The sequence below is a fragment of the Notolepis coatsorum genome (genome assembly GCF_963971535.1).
Source record: "Notolepis coatsorum genome assembly, chromosome: 19".
In the NCBI taxonomy this organism is placed as follows: Eukaryota; Metazoa; Chordata; class Actinopteri; order Aulopiformes; family Paralepididae; genus Notolepis; species Notolepis coatsorum.
Genome location: NC_140183.1, coordinates 73,981,196 through 73,997,138, shown reverse-complemented (window position 1 = coordinate 73,997,138; position 15,943 = coordinate 73,981,196). Strand labels below are relative to the sequence as shown.

The 15,943-nt window shown below is 39.9% G+C and overlaps 1 protein-coding gene across 2 annotated transcripts in view; it reads right to left on the bottom strand.

The window, feature by feature from the left end:
- The window catches only part of plekhg4b (pleckstrin homology domain containing, family G (with RhoGef domain) member 4B), a 73,306-nt gene that overhangs the window by 39,441 nt on the left and 17,922 nt on the right, over positions 1–15,943 (bottom strand). For both annotated transcript variants that reach the window (XM_084336226.1, XM_084336227.1), the window contains exons 5-11: positions 15,462–15,585; positions 11,005–11,098; positions 10,386–10,472; positions 6,193–6,309; positions 5,385–5,483; positions 1,935–2,077; positions 416–554 (exon numbers count right to left, since the gene is read on the bottom strand). In XM_084336226.1, the coding sequence (XP_084192352.1) occupies positions 416–554; positions 1,935–2,077; positions 5,385–5,483; positions 6,193–6,309; positions 10,386–10,472; positions 11,005–11,098; positions 15,462–15,585 (803 nt within the window). The remainder of the gene's footprint in view (positions 1–415; positions 555–1,934; positions 2,078–5,384; positions 5,484–6,192; positions 6,310–10,385; positions 10,473–11,004; positions 11,099–15,461; positions 15,586–15,943) is intronic.

Genomic DNA, 15,943 nt, shown 5'->3' with positions numbered 1-15,943 from the left:
ACCTTCTCTCCTGTGTCTCCCCTACTCTGTGTCCCTCTCAGCCTTCCTACTGTCTCGATAAAGAACCTTCTCTCCTGTGTCTCCCCTACTCTGTGTCCCTCTCAGCCTTCGTACTGTCTCGATAAAGAACCTTCTCTCCTGTGTCTCCCCTACTCTGTGTCCCTCTCAGCCTTCGTACTGTCTGAATAAAGAACCTTCTCTCCTGTGTCTCCCCTACTCTGTGTCCCTCTCAGCCTTCGTACTGTCTGAATAAAGAACCTCTCCCGTGTCTCCCTTACTGTGTCCCTCTCAGCCTTCCAACTATCTCAATGAAGAACAAACCCTAAGGGGTGTGGACTGCCTGATCTCCTTTATATAATATATATATTATTATATTATAACAAAAAGAAAGGCAAACTAGAACATTTGAGCCCACCTGTTGCGTTTGCTCCTCAAACTTGCGAACCTCCAGGAGGCCCTCAAGCTGTTTGTGGGACTTGTTGGACAGGATGACCAGCTTATGGACCTCCTCGTCCACCTGGTTGTACAGTGCGTTCACCATGTCCACAGCATCCCTGGATGCGTGATGACAGAAGAAAAAGAGAAGCGGGTATGAGCGTTAGATGATGAGCAGATGTGTCACCAGACAGCAGCAGTAAGGTTTTCAGATGCCTTCGGGTGTGTTTCACAGAGGCGTCGCCTCACGCCTCACGCCAAATGAGCTGCCCTATAAACTACTATTGAATAACCCCCTTAGGCTGTCAGAATCTCATCACCTGCTGCTGCTGAGAGCTGAGCTTGTTTCCTCTGCCATACAGTGCCCTGTTGACCTATTTCAAGCGCCACCCTCTTTTAAGATAAGATAAGATATTCTTTTACTGATCCCCTTGGAGAAATTCGGGCCATCATAGCAGAATGGGGGAGGGGGAATGGGGGATGGGAGGTACAGTTATGGGCAGGGTAATAGTAGAAAGACATAAATATAGGCAATCAAATTTGATCTGAATATAGAAATATGAGAATGTAAATAGTGTAAATGCAGATGAGGGTCTGTATGCCCTAACGTTTTTTTTATTATATGTCATAATAAATATTGGCAATAAAGAATTTGAATCTGAATATACAGTATACTATGAGTAAGAGTAAAAGATGTTCTTGATCCTCCAATCCCAGCTGTTTCTTCCCTAGTACAAACTTTGTTTTAAATGATTAGAAAGTGTTTATTGGTGTATTTTCTACAAATAGATTTTATTTTACCATTGTTTCTATTTAAACGGGCTAGGATATCCATCAAAGGTACCCTATATATAAAAATAAATAATAATAATAATAATTCACACCCTCCCAGTTAAAGTAAGTGGTATTTATTTTGTTAATATAAGTGTTAAATAGCTCTACACCCTGACAGTCATCACTGATATAGAGTGTTTGGTCAGTAACATGGGTCTCCCAGTCCCTCCGCTCTACAATAAACACAAAATACGCATAGTATCCCGTTCCAACTTTATGAAATCAGGAGAGAGAACCCTAGATATTTCTTACTTATTTCAAGAAATCTTGCCAAACTTTTTTTTATAAATAAAATAATTAGCTGGCAGATTATTTGACTTGTTTCAAGCTCATATTTACTTAAAACAATTTTTTTGTCTAACCATTTTTGCAGCGTGGAGTTCTCTCTCCTGATTGGATGACGTGGGAACAGGATACCAGAACATGTATTTTCTGTTTACTGCAGAACGGAGGGACTGGGAGACCCATGTTACTGACCAAGCACTCTATATCAGTGATGGCTGTGTAGAGTGTAGAGCTATTATTTTTTTTACATGTAGGCCACTTATTTTAACAATGAAAATATCACTTACAGCTCCTTTAAAAATACTCGGCTGAAGGAGTGCCCTTTTGCTGCTTGAGTACCTGCCCCAAAATGGCTGTGCAGGGGTCCTGTCCTGCATTACCTGTAGTTGTGGTTCTCACAGGCCTCCTCCTTCCTGATGCGGGCCAGGACAGTTCCCCCCTCCAGGCGCAGCCTGTTCAGCCTGGTGTCGTCCAGGACGCACGTCATCAGATGGCTCTGTTGCTCCATCACCTCTGACACCTCCTGCATCAAACACACAGTGGCTTTAAAGCACATTCTATACATACTGTACACACATACAGAACCAAGCATTTCACTGTAATGTACATGTACTTTATACGTGACAAATAAAACAACACTTGAACTTGAACTTGAACTACGCCCAAAATAATATTTATCAATGTGACGGAAAGGATACAAATCTTTGCACGGTTAACCGTCTGTAGTGTGGTAGTGAAAGGGTTAACCGTCTGTAGTGTGGTAGTGAAAGGGTTAACCGTCTGTAGTGTGGTAGTGAAAGGGTTAACCGTCTGTAGTGCGGTAGTGAACGGGTTAACCGTCTGTAGTGTGGTAGTGAAAGGGTAGAAGACGGTTAACCCTTTCACTACCACACTACAGACGGTTAACCCTTTCACTACCACACTACAGACGGTTAACCCTTTCACTACCACACTACAGACGGTTAACCCTTTCACTACCACACTACAGACGGTTAACCTTTCACTACCACACTACAGAAGGTTAACCTTTCACTACCACACTACAGACGGTTAACCTTTCACTACCACACTACAGACGGTTAACCCTTTCACTACCACACTACAGACGGTTAACCTTTCACTACCACACTACAGACGGTTAACCCTTTCACTACCACACTACAGACGGTTAACCCTTTCACTACCACACTACAGACGGTTAACCCTTTCACTACCACACTACAGACGGTTAACCTTTCACTACCACACTACAGAAGGTTAACCTTTCACTACCACACTACAGACGGTTAACCTTTCACTACCACACTACAGACGGTTAACCCTTTCACTACCACACTACAGACGGTTAACCTTTCACTACCACACTACAGACGGTTAACCTTTCACTACCACACTACAGACGGTTAACCTTTCACTACCACACTACAGACGGTTAACCTTTCACTACCACACTACAGACGGTTAACCTTTCACTACCACACTACAGACGGTTAACCCTTTCACTACCACACTACAGACGGTTAACCATTTCACTACCACACTATAGGCAGTTAAGTGGTTCTCAACCTGGGGGTCGGTCCTGGGGTTCTTTTTTGTGTGTGTGTGTGTGTGTGTGTGGGGGGGGGGGTCATCTTCAGAAAAAGACTTGTATCGCTTGTAAAGACGGTGACGCAAGGGGGGCGTCTTCAGAATCGCGCACTCTGGGAGCTATTCAGAAAATAGCGTCTTCAGGCTACCAGAATGCAGCTCCGTGTGGATGAAAGGTGCATACGATCAAATACTTTGCCTGATACGACCGAAATCGGTTTTCGTCTGGACATGGCCTGACATCTTCTTAACGACAGATAATGGGTCTCATTCTTGAACGTAGTTACGACAAAATATTTCGTCTTAGCCAGATTTCGGCCTATTTAAGACATATTAGGGCTGGGAGTGGGAGTCCTCAAATTTTCCTGAGATCTTATTTGAGAGCAGATCCAAGAGTGCTGAGGAGCACTCTTAAATATGCTCTCAGCCCACGATCAAATCTCATGATTGATTGACTAATTAAAAACTTTATTACAACTTGACAGACTGTGTTCTCATAGTGATTCCTTCACGTCAACGCTACAGGCCTCCTTGGAATTAATTACTTGATCATAATTAAAATAAATATGACAATATTTGTACGATAAGAAATTACGCATTTGATGTCGGAAAAATAAATAATATGGATTCATCTGATCACAGGGCAGCTGGATTAACCATATCTGAACCAGCTATTTTGGACAAATGTATAATTACTTTAATTACTCAGATATTCAAACACAATTATGCAATTATTGTGAAATGATTGAAAATAATAATAATTGAATGCCTTCTTATTTGTTACACATCTGTTTTAATGATTAATTATATACATTTGAAAGAATGCAGGTCAACATGCAATGTATCCCATTGATTGGTATTGATTGAAAACTTTATTAACAGATTGCAGAATGGGTACAGTACAGTACAGCTCAATTACATAAGGGGATGCAGACCAGAGAAAAAATGTCGTCTTGTTTACATCAGGGTCCCCCATTTTCAATTCATCATAACATATATGACACACACGACACAGATAGACAGTACTGCTACATCTATACATTTATGACATACCAGATTTGCAAATACAGTACTGTTTGTGATACAAAAAGAGTCCAGAAAAGAGAGTACATTTGACGTAGAAACTGTTGGAGGAGGTTGGAGGGGTGGTAGACTTACACTGTACAAGCAAAACTGTACATTGGAATATTGACAAAACCATACTTGGTCATTTACTGTACATTGGAGGGGGTTGATATAGCTATAAACCTGCATTCCTTCGAATATATCAATTAAACTTATATTGAAATACACTATATAGCCTATACACCAACACTGAAATGACAGTGGATAAATAAATAAGAACTAAAGCTAATCGGTGGAAATAGACTGCATTAATATTCCATAACAAGTCTTGTGTGCGCCTACGAATGAACAGTAGCCTATAGGCTTATGGAATAATAAGCCATACTGCTTCATTCATTACGCCCGCCGGCCCGTAGGCTATATATATATTATATGTCATTCATTCATTCATATACAGTACTGCGCGCGCGTGTGTGTGTGCGCGCGCGCTGCGGCAGGTGTGTACCGCGAGCTGTATATGATGCCAATACATTAATCTAATCTAGTTTTGATGGGCGCAAGCGTGATTATGAAACCTAGCCGCATTTCTCGGAGACGCTCTCTGATTGGCACTGACTGACGCTAGGTTTCGTAATCACGCGGCTCTCAAAGCACTTCCGCCATTCCATTTCACACAGCTGCGTCAACAGTTGCTTTATAAGGACTGTCGGGGGCGTGGTTTGTATGCAAATGAGCTGAACGGGAACGCGCATTGGAGTTTACGGCAGAATGCCATTCTCCAAGCAGATATCAGATCATATAATTTCTGCGACCATTTCAGCCACTTAAGACATATCTCCAGCACGTTCAGGACTCAGAGTGTACTTGTCATAGATTATGTCTCAGTGGTTCCAAGATAAGTCTTCCAGAATATATCTTTGAAAATTTTTCGGGAATGAGACCCAATGTCTTAAATACCGACATCTTACAGATAAAGACTGTGACACTCTCTTTCCAGCCAGCCCACTAGACCATAACCAGGTCTCCACCATCAATAATATATAAGATCTGCAGCGAGAGGAAAGAAGCCAGCGGGGTGCTATTGTGTGTCAACAGAGACACATCAATCAGAGGTCCAGACAGACGGACTGCCTGGGGGCGGGGGGACTGGGGCTGGGGGGGGGGGGGGGGTGACTGACCTTGGAGGTGTCCAGGTTGCCGCTGTTGCTTAGCGAGCTGATAGATTCCTGGAGGGAGAAGATGGCCGCACTGCAACTGCTGGCAAATGGCTCGATTTTCTATTAGAGTAGACAGACAGACAGAGAGAGAGAGAGAGAGAGAGAGAGAGAGAGAGAGAGAGAGAGAGAGAGAGAGAGAGAGAGAGAGAGAGAGAGAGAAGAGGGAGAGAGAGAGAATTCTACAATTCAACACAGCCAATGCGGAAGTGGAAACGAAGTAAAAGATTACAAATATGACTGTAAATAACGGTTGAAAATAAATTATTTACGAACATATTCATATAGTTAGATGTTATTGTCTGCGTTCCCAGGACGCATTCTTGTTGTCAGTCCCTAAAGCCTGTACTGTACTGGGAAAAGGGCTTTTATGCTGCTCTCTCTACCTGGACTCTTCTGCAGAAGGATTAAAATCTCAATGCATTTTAAATCCATTCTGAAAGAACTGAAGTTATCTGGCTGCCGTTGTTTTGACTGATCGGATTGACCATGTATAGTTCTTGACTTGATAATGATTTGTGACTGAAGATTTTACATTTCAACCTTGTGTGACGCGTAAATGTTATCGTCTGTAAATAAATTATGTCGTTCTTCTGCAGCACGTCTCGGCGCCGGAGCTTTGTAATCTCAACGAGGCGTCCGCTGGTTAAAATAGGTGGTTGAAATAGAAAATAAATAAATTCACGATGTAAGAATGCAAAATTTGCATGGATTTCAACGACGTGGCATCGGGGGTACAGTGTGTACAAGAGGCAGCTGTGGCGTTTCTTACCCGTCTGAAGTGGATCCAGTGGTTGTGGTCGTAGTGGAAAGTGCCCTCCAGGTCTCGTGTGAGCTGAGTGGAGTCGATGTGCTTCAGTAAGGCCTTCAGAGATGTCAGGAGCTCAGTCTGGAGCCCAGAAAACACAACAACACACACACACACACACAGACACAGACACACACACACACACACAGACACACACACACACACACACACACACACACACACACACAGACACACACACACACACACACACACACACACACACACACAGACACACACACACACACACAGACACAGACACAGACACACACACACACACACACACACACACACACACACACACACACACACACACACACACACACACACACACACACACACACACAAACTTATTTCCTTCCTTTCTCCATCATCAAAGACATGGTAATAATAACTAGCCACGGGCCACCTCCTGCTCAACCCTTTTAGATTAGATTAGATTCAAATGTATTCTCATTATACATCACAAGTGCAGTACAACGAAAAAAGAAGTTTAGCATCCAACCAGAGTGCAAATGTAACAATAAAGTGCAACAGTAATATACAATGTGCAGGTGATTAAACTGGATATAAAATATATAAATTACTGAGTATAGTGCTCAGATGTATGTACAGAGTTGTGACAGACACTAAATGATCACACAGGCATACACACAAAAGCACCTTAAGGCGAGACAGCACCCCCTAATAGGAAAAAAAAATATTTGAATAGATATCACTATGAAACTTTCCCAGTTTGTTATGTACATATAAACTAAGAAAAAATATATTGCACGTTTTCTGAATTGTATGTTTATATATGCAAATGAGGCACTTCCCCCATTAAATATGCACACATTATGTATCGCCAAGACTCGCATCACCAACATGGATAATTCCAGATTCAAAAACTTGGTTTCATTTTGTTGATACATTCAAAATGAAACTTTGTATAGAGAGACTTTGTGGCTATGTTCTCTTATCAGCCCATACATCAGGAAATACTGTCTACTGTCATACATTTTTTTATTTTTCGCCTAGTTTTGGTATAAAATGTACTATAAACCCGGCTATGAATGATATATATCAACAAACCCTTCTATAGAAAGAAGCATAATATGGATGGGAAGAAATGTGGAAAGTTTGGTGTGTGTGTAGGTACTAGGGAAAATAGAGTTCCAAGACTTTGTAAAATACATAAAAACTAGTTTTTCAGAAAACAACCTCAAAGTTTTGTATTGTAAAATGCCATAAATTTTTTTTGAAACAGCTATTTACAAACACAACACCCAATCAAACCATTAGTAATAGACAACCTAAACACATGCCTGATAACTGTATAACATAATAATAATGATGTTATTGAACTGAACAGAACTACACACAGGATACAAACAAACAGTGTAGTAACAGTGTAGTACCCTCTAATAGGCAGAACAAATATTTGAATAGATATCACTATGAAACTTTCCCAGTTTGTTATGTACATATAAACTAAGAACAAATATTGCACGTTTTCTGAATTGTATGTTTATATATGCATATGAGGCACTTCCCCATTAAATATGTGCACATTTATGGACGCAATCAGGCTAAATTAAGTCAAATAAACAACTAAATATGTGTTATTGACGTTTTATTGTCACTAGTTTCATAGAAGACATGTTTAGGAAGCAAAATATAACAAAATCTCAATATCGTTGAAAGAAAGCAAAAAGGCGATTTTGGGGGTGCTGTCTCGCCTTAAGTGACATAACACCACACACGCATCATTCTTTATATTTATACACAGTTTTTTTACCTTGTATTGTTTCAAGTTTCTCAAGTTTCTTTAATAGTTGTCATACAGAAGTACAGAATACTTTTATACAAAATGTTTCTTACTGTTACGCTCCAGAGACTGTGCAAGACAAGATAAGTATGAAATAAAATAACATAGTATAGCATGTAAATTAGAAGTAAAAAAATGAGGTCACAGTGTTCAGTATAGACATATGTACAATGTTCGATGCAGAATAGACGTAACTGAGTTACCATATAATATACAATACTGTGTAGTGTACTAATATACAATACTATATAGTGCAAGGCAGAAATAGGATGAGGTGCAATTTAGGTACAATTTACAGTAGGTGTACGAGTTGTAGTGCAAATCCTTTATCAATAAATATAAAGTGTGTTTGTGTGATCTAAAGTGTGGAGAGTGGGTGCTGCAGTGTGTTGTTTGTTTAGATCATTTTTGTATAGATTGTTGTTTATTTAATGCTGGGAGCTGGGAAAAACAAGCATCTCACATTTTTCTGAATGTACCGGTATGTACATTTAAAATGACAATAAAATAATCTGAATCTGAATCAGAATTAATATGTACAGTGATACAGGTATAAAGACACTATGGCAGTAGTCATACTGGCTGGCAGCATAACTAGTAAGAGTAGGTAAGGGAAGCCTTTAAAGGGATAATCCAGATTTTTGGACCACTAATCCAATTGCTTAACAATGATGTTGTTGATTGGTAGAGTCCTTCCTCAACTCAATCCATGCTGTTCCTCATACTAGCTCCGGATGGTTAGCCACAAACCAATACAAAGTCAGTGGCGTCACGCTCCTGTCTGCACAAGCTGACTGACGCTCTCTGAAATGTACTTTGTGTTAAGTACTGTGCGGTATTTGCGACTACAGACAGGCCTCCTCTATCGTAGTTTCCATCAAGGTAAAGAATCTATCTGCTTCTATCCACATGTGCAGCATGGCTTCAGGGAGGAATTCCAGGCTTAATAGCTTAAGTCAATATCGTGGCTTAACACTCTGATTTCATTACATTGAGCCGAACTCGGCGAGGGAGAAACCTAGCAGTAGTACGTTCTCTGCTAGCACCAACCGGCCCCCCCTCCCCCCGGAGGTCAAGGACAAAACACTGATTGGCTACAATAATAAGCCTATCACAATAGCAGCCTTGGTGGCTTGATAACATTTCAGAAAGCTAAGCTAAGACTGTATCCTTTCAAATGTAGTAGGATGTAAGCCCTTGATGGAATGTGAAAACACATAATGTTACTATTGTCAGTGATGATTACATACCTACATGCTGAAGGTATTGTACTGGTTATGAGCTTATGGTTATGTGCTTAATATTACTTAATATTCCCATGCAGATCCCTGACATGTGCTTTTTTTATGTGCTTTTCAGTGTTGACCAAAATGACCACGTTCATGTGGACACTGAAGATGGCTTAAGAAAGAAACACGCATGTCATTGATATGATGCAACCACTCTGGCTACAGGAAACACCCCATTATTTAATGGCTGCCTTGATATGTGCCTCAGCACTGCAGCTATTATCTTCATGCAGTTATTTAATGTCACAAGTTTAAGTGAATATGTGTACGAAGTCTCGTGTCAATCGGACCTGCGTTGTGTGACAGCCTTTTCAAAGTTGTACATTTTGACCTTTGATTATAGTACCACCATCTGGCCGACTGGTGTGATATTTGTTGTGTTTTTCTATCATGTACTATGTTTTGGTATACAACAGTTTTTCTAATTGTTTGGGACGGACTGTCGTGAACTAGCTGCTTTGTTTTGCAACTGAAAACTAAATATAACTGCGTGCTCTGTGTGAAATAAGTCAATGCAAAGCTAGGTTACAAAATAAACAGTGTGTAAACAATATAGTTAACTCTAAAGATTTATAAATAAATAAATAAACAGTGTAAACAAAGGTGCAGATGAGGGTCTGTATGCTCTATCGGTTATATTATACGTTACAATAAATGTAGGCAATAAAGAATTTGAATCTGAATATATGAGTAAGAGTAAAGTAAACAGTATACACAAGGTACCCTTTATTGTATATATATCTTGCAGTCCTGTATATTGTGTGTTTGTATATTGTGTCTTACTACTAAACAACTTTTGTTGTTTATATTGTCTATGTTTATATATTTTTATATACACCGTGGAAATTAGGGAAACGTCATTTCAATGTTCTGTATGTCTTGGACAATAGAAAATGTACAATAAAGTTGACTTTGACTAACTGGCATGATATACGCCATGTGTTGTAGTCTGACACTTAGAACAAAGTGTTTTCCCTGATGAGAATAAATTGGCTTTATGATTGAATAAGAGTGAATGTTTTTTTTAATTAATCATTTTATTAAATATTTTCATTAATTACCTGCACATGGATGTCTCTCTCTGGCTTGACAGCTGCCTCCTTATCCACCAGTAACAGAACTGAATAAAGTGCGTTTGGTACTAATGCCTAAAAAAGAAAAACACAAGCGTTTTTGTTTTGGTCACAAGCCGACATGAGAACATGCAATAAATCACAACCATAAAAAAACAATGTCGACATGAAAGAAACCCAGAAGAATATGAAATATGTATTTAAAGTGACTTATATGCATTGCGGTTTACATAATTATCGTTGTAAAGATCTGTAAGTAACTCATCATCATAACCGTGGTGATGTGTGTCTTGCTAGAAAGCTACAGCCGACGCACGTCCCTGAGCGTGGTTAAAAACACGTAGGCACAGGTCTGTCCACACAGGGCCCTGAGGCTACCTGTTCTCATGGGATTACAGACACTCCTAATTTAAAGGAGTGCCTCTTTAAAAAAATAAATAGTAAAATTTTAATCACATTTCGTCAGAGAAAGGGACAGAGGACAACAGTAAATGTGAGATTGTGTAATGACAGTGAAATAACAACAGTGCTAAAGATAGTGGAGGGAGATTGGGCAGGACGTAAAAGCCAGGGTGTGTTAGACGGTAATTACACACTGCGGTCTCACCTGGAGTTCAGACAGGGATGAGAACAGGGCTGGAACGGGCTGCTGCTTCCTGCTGTCTATAAGAACAGTCAGGCCTTGGTCACGCCTCTCTCTCCTGAAAGCACAGCGCGACGGTGATCATTAGTGTACTGTCCGTGAGCAGGTTACTGCTATGCTTTTTCTATTTTGTAAACAGTTCTTCTAACAGGTGCAAACTTGGAAACAGATAAAGGGGGAATAAAAACTGAACAGTAGCCATCTCAATGAACAACGACCAACGAGATCTCAGGCGTTCGAATTGATTGAAAGAGCATTCGATACAGATACATGACAATCTTACTGTTGTCCTGCGTTTGAACTCCTCTATACATTACGAAGTAAACTAAATACAATACAAAATGAATGGAATACTAAAGAAAATAGATCTTATGAGTTATGAACAGTATCTTACTTGTTCGAGAAATATAAAGCCGCGTGCCTGCCAATAGCCTTCGCAACGCGTGATTTAGAAATAAGGCTAAGCACTGACATTCCAAATGCTTGGTTCTGGAATGATCAATACAGTAAACATTTATTTCTGATATAGGTGCTGATCAGCAGTAATGCAATGTCATGATTATTATTATTCTGAAGTTGTTGTTATTATTATTATTATTATTATTATTATTATTATTATTATTATTATTATTATTATTATTATTATTATTATTATTATTATTATTATTATTATTATTATTATTATTATTATTAAATTAAAAGTTAATTAATAATTAATTAATAAGAACTCCTCTCCCACTATAATCTAATTATGAAATCAGATATAAGCCAGGGCTTTACAACTTAATAAAGAGATTGAATATATATTAAATGGGATAGAAACTAAATTAAATGTATACCATATACAATAGAATATAGTGCTATAATTATATAATGCTATATTTAATTCCGTTTATATCCCATTTAATTGTATTCAATCTCTTTATTAAGTTGTAAAGCCCTAATAATAATAATAATAATAATAATAACTTCGTTTTATATAGCGCCTTTCATAAAACCTATGGTAGGAAAAGCAGGGCATACACACATTAGGAGATGTTTTCAACAAACAGGGATTTTGTAGTTATGAGGAAATACGCAAAACATTTTATCTCACCAGTTCCACATATTACTTTTACGCACAGTTATTGTTATGTTTGAAGGCTCACGGTGTTACATTAAGGATACCAATTGTACACCACAGATACCACAAATTCTTCTATGAAAGAGAGACATCGAGAGGTTTCAGATTTTTATCATCAATTACTAACGTCCTCGTATGAAATCCTCCACCTAGACTCAGTCTGGAGGAGGGATATACCAGACCTGGAAATAGATTTTGATTGGCAAGAAGCCTGGGCAAATGTTCGACTTGCATCAAGGAACCCGGACCATCAACAAATCAATCTTAACTATATTCATAGGACATACTTGACTCCTATAAGACTGAACAGAATGGGTCTTAAACAAGACTCCAAATGCTCCTTATGTACAAATGGGGACGAGGGGACATTTATGCACATGTACTGGGACTGCCCACCAGTTAAGATATTCTGGAAAGAAGTGACCCAGCAATTATCAAATCTCTTAACTCTGAATATACCTGTACACCCCTCTGTATTACTGCTGAATGATGTTTTTGAGTGTGCAGTACCTATGCAGCTAAAGAGATTGGTTTTGTCTGGTATCACAGCGGCTAAAAAGCTGATAGCATCACGATGGTTTCAACCGGAAAAAATTTGCCGGAAGGTCTGGATTCTTACATACCGTAATTCCTCTAATAGTAACCGGGTCTCAAATACAAGCCGGGTCTCTATTAATGGCCGGGTGCGCTCTTGAGCTAAGCAATTATAAGCCGACCTCCTAATACAAGCCAGGTTACTAATATACTGAGCTGCATACTGAGCTGCTAAGGTAAAGTTACTTGATTTCACTTTGAAAACGTTGAAATGACCAGTGACCACCTGTAATTGCACTGTTTACTATTTCATACAGTACTTGGTTTCAATAAATGAACCCAGTACATTTTACTGGGTTCAAACTGACACAAAATGTTGATTTATTCATTATGATCCGTTTGAAAATTTGAAATATAGGCCTCCCTCTTATACAGGCCTCCTCCTAATACAAGCCTGGTACCCGCTACAGTTGAAACAAATACAAGCCGGGGTTACTATTAGAGGAATTACGGTATCTCGAAGTGATTTATCTAGAAATATCTACAGCAAGAATTTTGGGTCTCAATGAATCCAAAATAACAATGTGGTTAGAAGTGGTGGAGAGAATAAAAGATAGCATATAATGGTAGTGCCTGGTTAGGAGCGAACGATAATGGATGGATTATCCAATGGGGGGTCCGGGGGGGGGGGGAGCGAGCGAGAGCATATGTGTGTAGGGTATTAGATAGCAGGTATTAGGGGTATATCTTGTATAAGACATTTATCTAAATGGTGATTTCATTGGATGTGCACTGTTAATTATTGCTTGTATATCTAATTTTATGTTGTCATGTTTGTTTATGTGTTTGTTTAAAAAATAATAAAAAAAAAATACAAACAGACTGTAGCTAAGGGGCTACACCCGACTGTATTTAAATAATGAGCTTGGCAAATACTAAATGATATATTAACCAATATTAAATGTACACAAAATGGCGGACACTCTTATTAACTGGAGGGGACAGGGGTACCAAGTTGAATTATTACATTTAATGTGTAACATAAAAACACATATGCAACATATCACATTAATATCCTGTGGTTACATTAATATCCTGGGGCTAATCAAATTTACATGCAACCAGTATCCTAATTATTATTATACAATTTATATATCACAATGTTCGAATAAATTATACAATTTATATATCACCATGCCCGAATGAATTATGAGTCCTAAGCTAACCAGGTCGTTGGAGCTCTGAATGGGGGGGGGGGGGGGGGGGGTGGATGATGATGAATTGTCCAGAGGAGAAAGATGAAGACGGATACGATGATCTCTGGAGTTCCTACTGGATAGGGGGGTCTCGGTTCCTATAGTCCAAAACGCTGGTCTTCGGTGTTGGAGTATGTCACTCCACTTCTCCTTTTTAACTGGTAATTCACTTCACCAACGTTACCATACAGCGTTGTAGCAAAAAACAACTCTCTCCTCTCTCTCACTTTTTCTTCCCCAACTAACGGTATCTTTCTCTCCGTTCCATAACGTGGGTGAGTGGCTCGCAAACTATAACGGTAACTCTTCTCCGTCCCAATACGTGCAGGTGTGCGCTGTATACAGCCACTATAGCGATATATCTCTGCATGTGGCTTTATATTTGTAGCTCAAATTAGATTATGTTTATACGAGCATAACGCCAAAGCCCACAATGTTATATAATGATATTTAAAGTACGATTGCATGGGATCGCTGCTCAATATCTTGATTTGATATTGTCGTTCGAGATATTCTATATTCTTTCACGGTCATGCCTGTCTGCACAATTACTGCTGCCATGAAGAGGCTCATTTACATAGAAAGGGCACATGTTCCGCCCATATTACCTCATTTAAATATACGCCAATTGCATGAGCAACCTCGTTTCATTCATTTGGCCTGGTTGGTTGGATTCTGGTTTTTCACTTCCCTCTAGAAGTGGGTGCATGGAGAAGCGCCTCCAGGCAGACAAGAGCCTTGTTTCTCCCCCAACCGCTCTTCTTCTCTCCCCTCTAGATCAGGTATCCTAGCACAGTTCATCAGCCACCACAGAGGGCACGACACCGGCAAAGGTCAACCACTAGAAGATGAACGCTGGACTTCTGGCCCTGGAGGAGGACGTGCCCCCCCCCCCCCCCCTCCCCTTTAGGAGATTGAGTACACTCAACCTCTGCCCACAGCCAAGAGTGCACTCTCTCCTGGAACAGAGTGTTCAACCTCAATGCCACCGGCTGAGGGCACTGTGCCTTGACACTCAACAAACCACCAAACCGCCTGTCTCCAGGCGTTGTTATTGCTCCATCTCTCTCTCATTCACGTTGCAAACCTCAATCTCTCTCATTCACGTTGCAAACCTCAATCTCTCTCATTCTCATTGCAATCCAAAATACACATTATATCCTGGTGTGTGGTGTCATGTGTATTTTGGTATAAACTCATGAAATACAAGCTACATGGGAGTTGTGGAGTGTAGTTTGAAGCTGTTAATGTTTACATTTGTTTGCATTGTTAGTAGACACTCCAACAAAAGGAAATACCTATACTTTGAATGACATTTTCCATATAAAAAAAAAAAACGTACACATCAAACTTCTCCAGGAATGTAAGCGCATTTACCAAACATTTATTTGGTCAAAGAAATCTTAACTTTGGCTTTTAGGCCTGTATAATGACAAGACTTGGGACCCGGTGTGAAAGGGCAAGTTATTGGCCTTTTCACCTAGGAAACCTGAAGGTGGGTAACTTACCGTAACGTGGAGTAGTAATAGCCCAGTAGACAGGTGAGGTCCTTAGCGGTGCAGCTCTCACCTGCCCACAGCCGACCCCTGGTGCACACCTGCAGCACCGACCGCCCACTGCGGTCTCTGTTTCCTGGAACACAGGCAGCCGGCAGGGTGTCAGCACTCACTCACTCACATTCACAGCAAATGCAGGTTTACGTGGCAACCTAATATCACTCTCTCTCCGTGAGACTAACGGTGACAAAATGCACATATCGTACTATCAGTACATTCTTACTCCCTCGGCAAACCTTTTATTATTTAACCTTTATTTAAGCAGGCAGGTCAGTTAAGAAGAAATTCTTATTTTCAGTGACGGCCTGGCGAGAGGACTAAATGTCCCCCTCGAAGGGTAACATGGGAAAGGGGACAATTTTATAAAATAGAAAATCAACAGATGGTACATACATCACAGAGGTAAGGGAAATTATTAAAACACACATCAAACA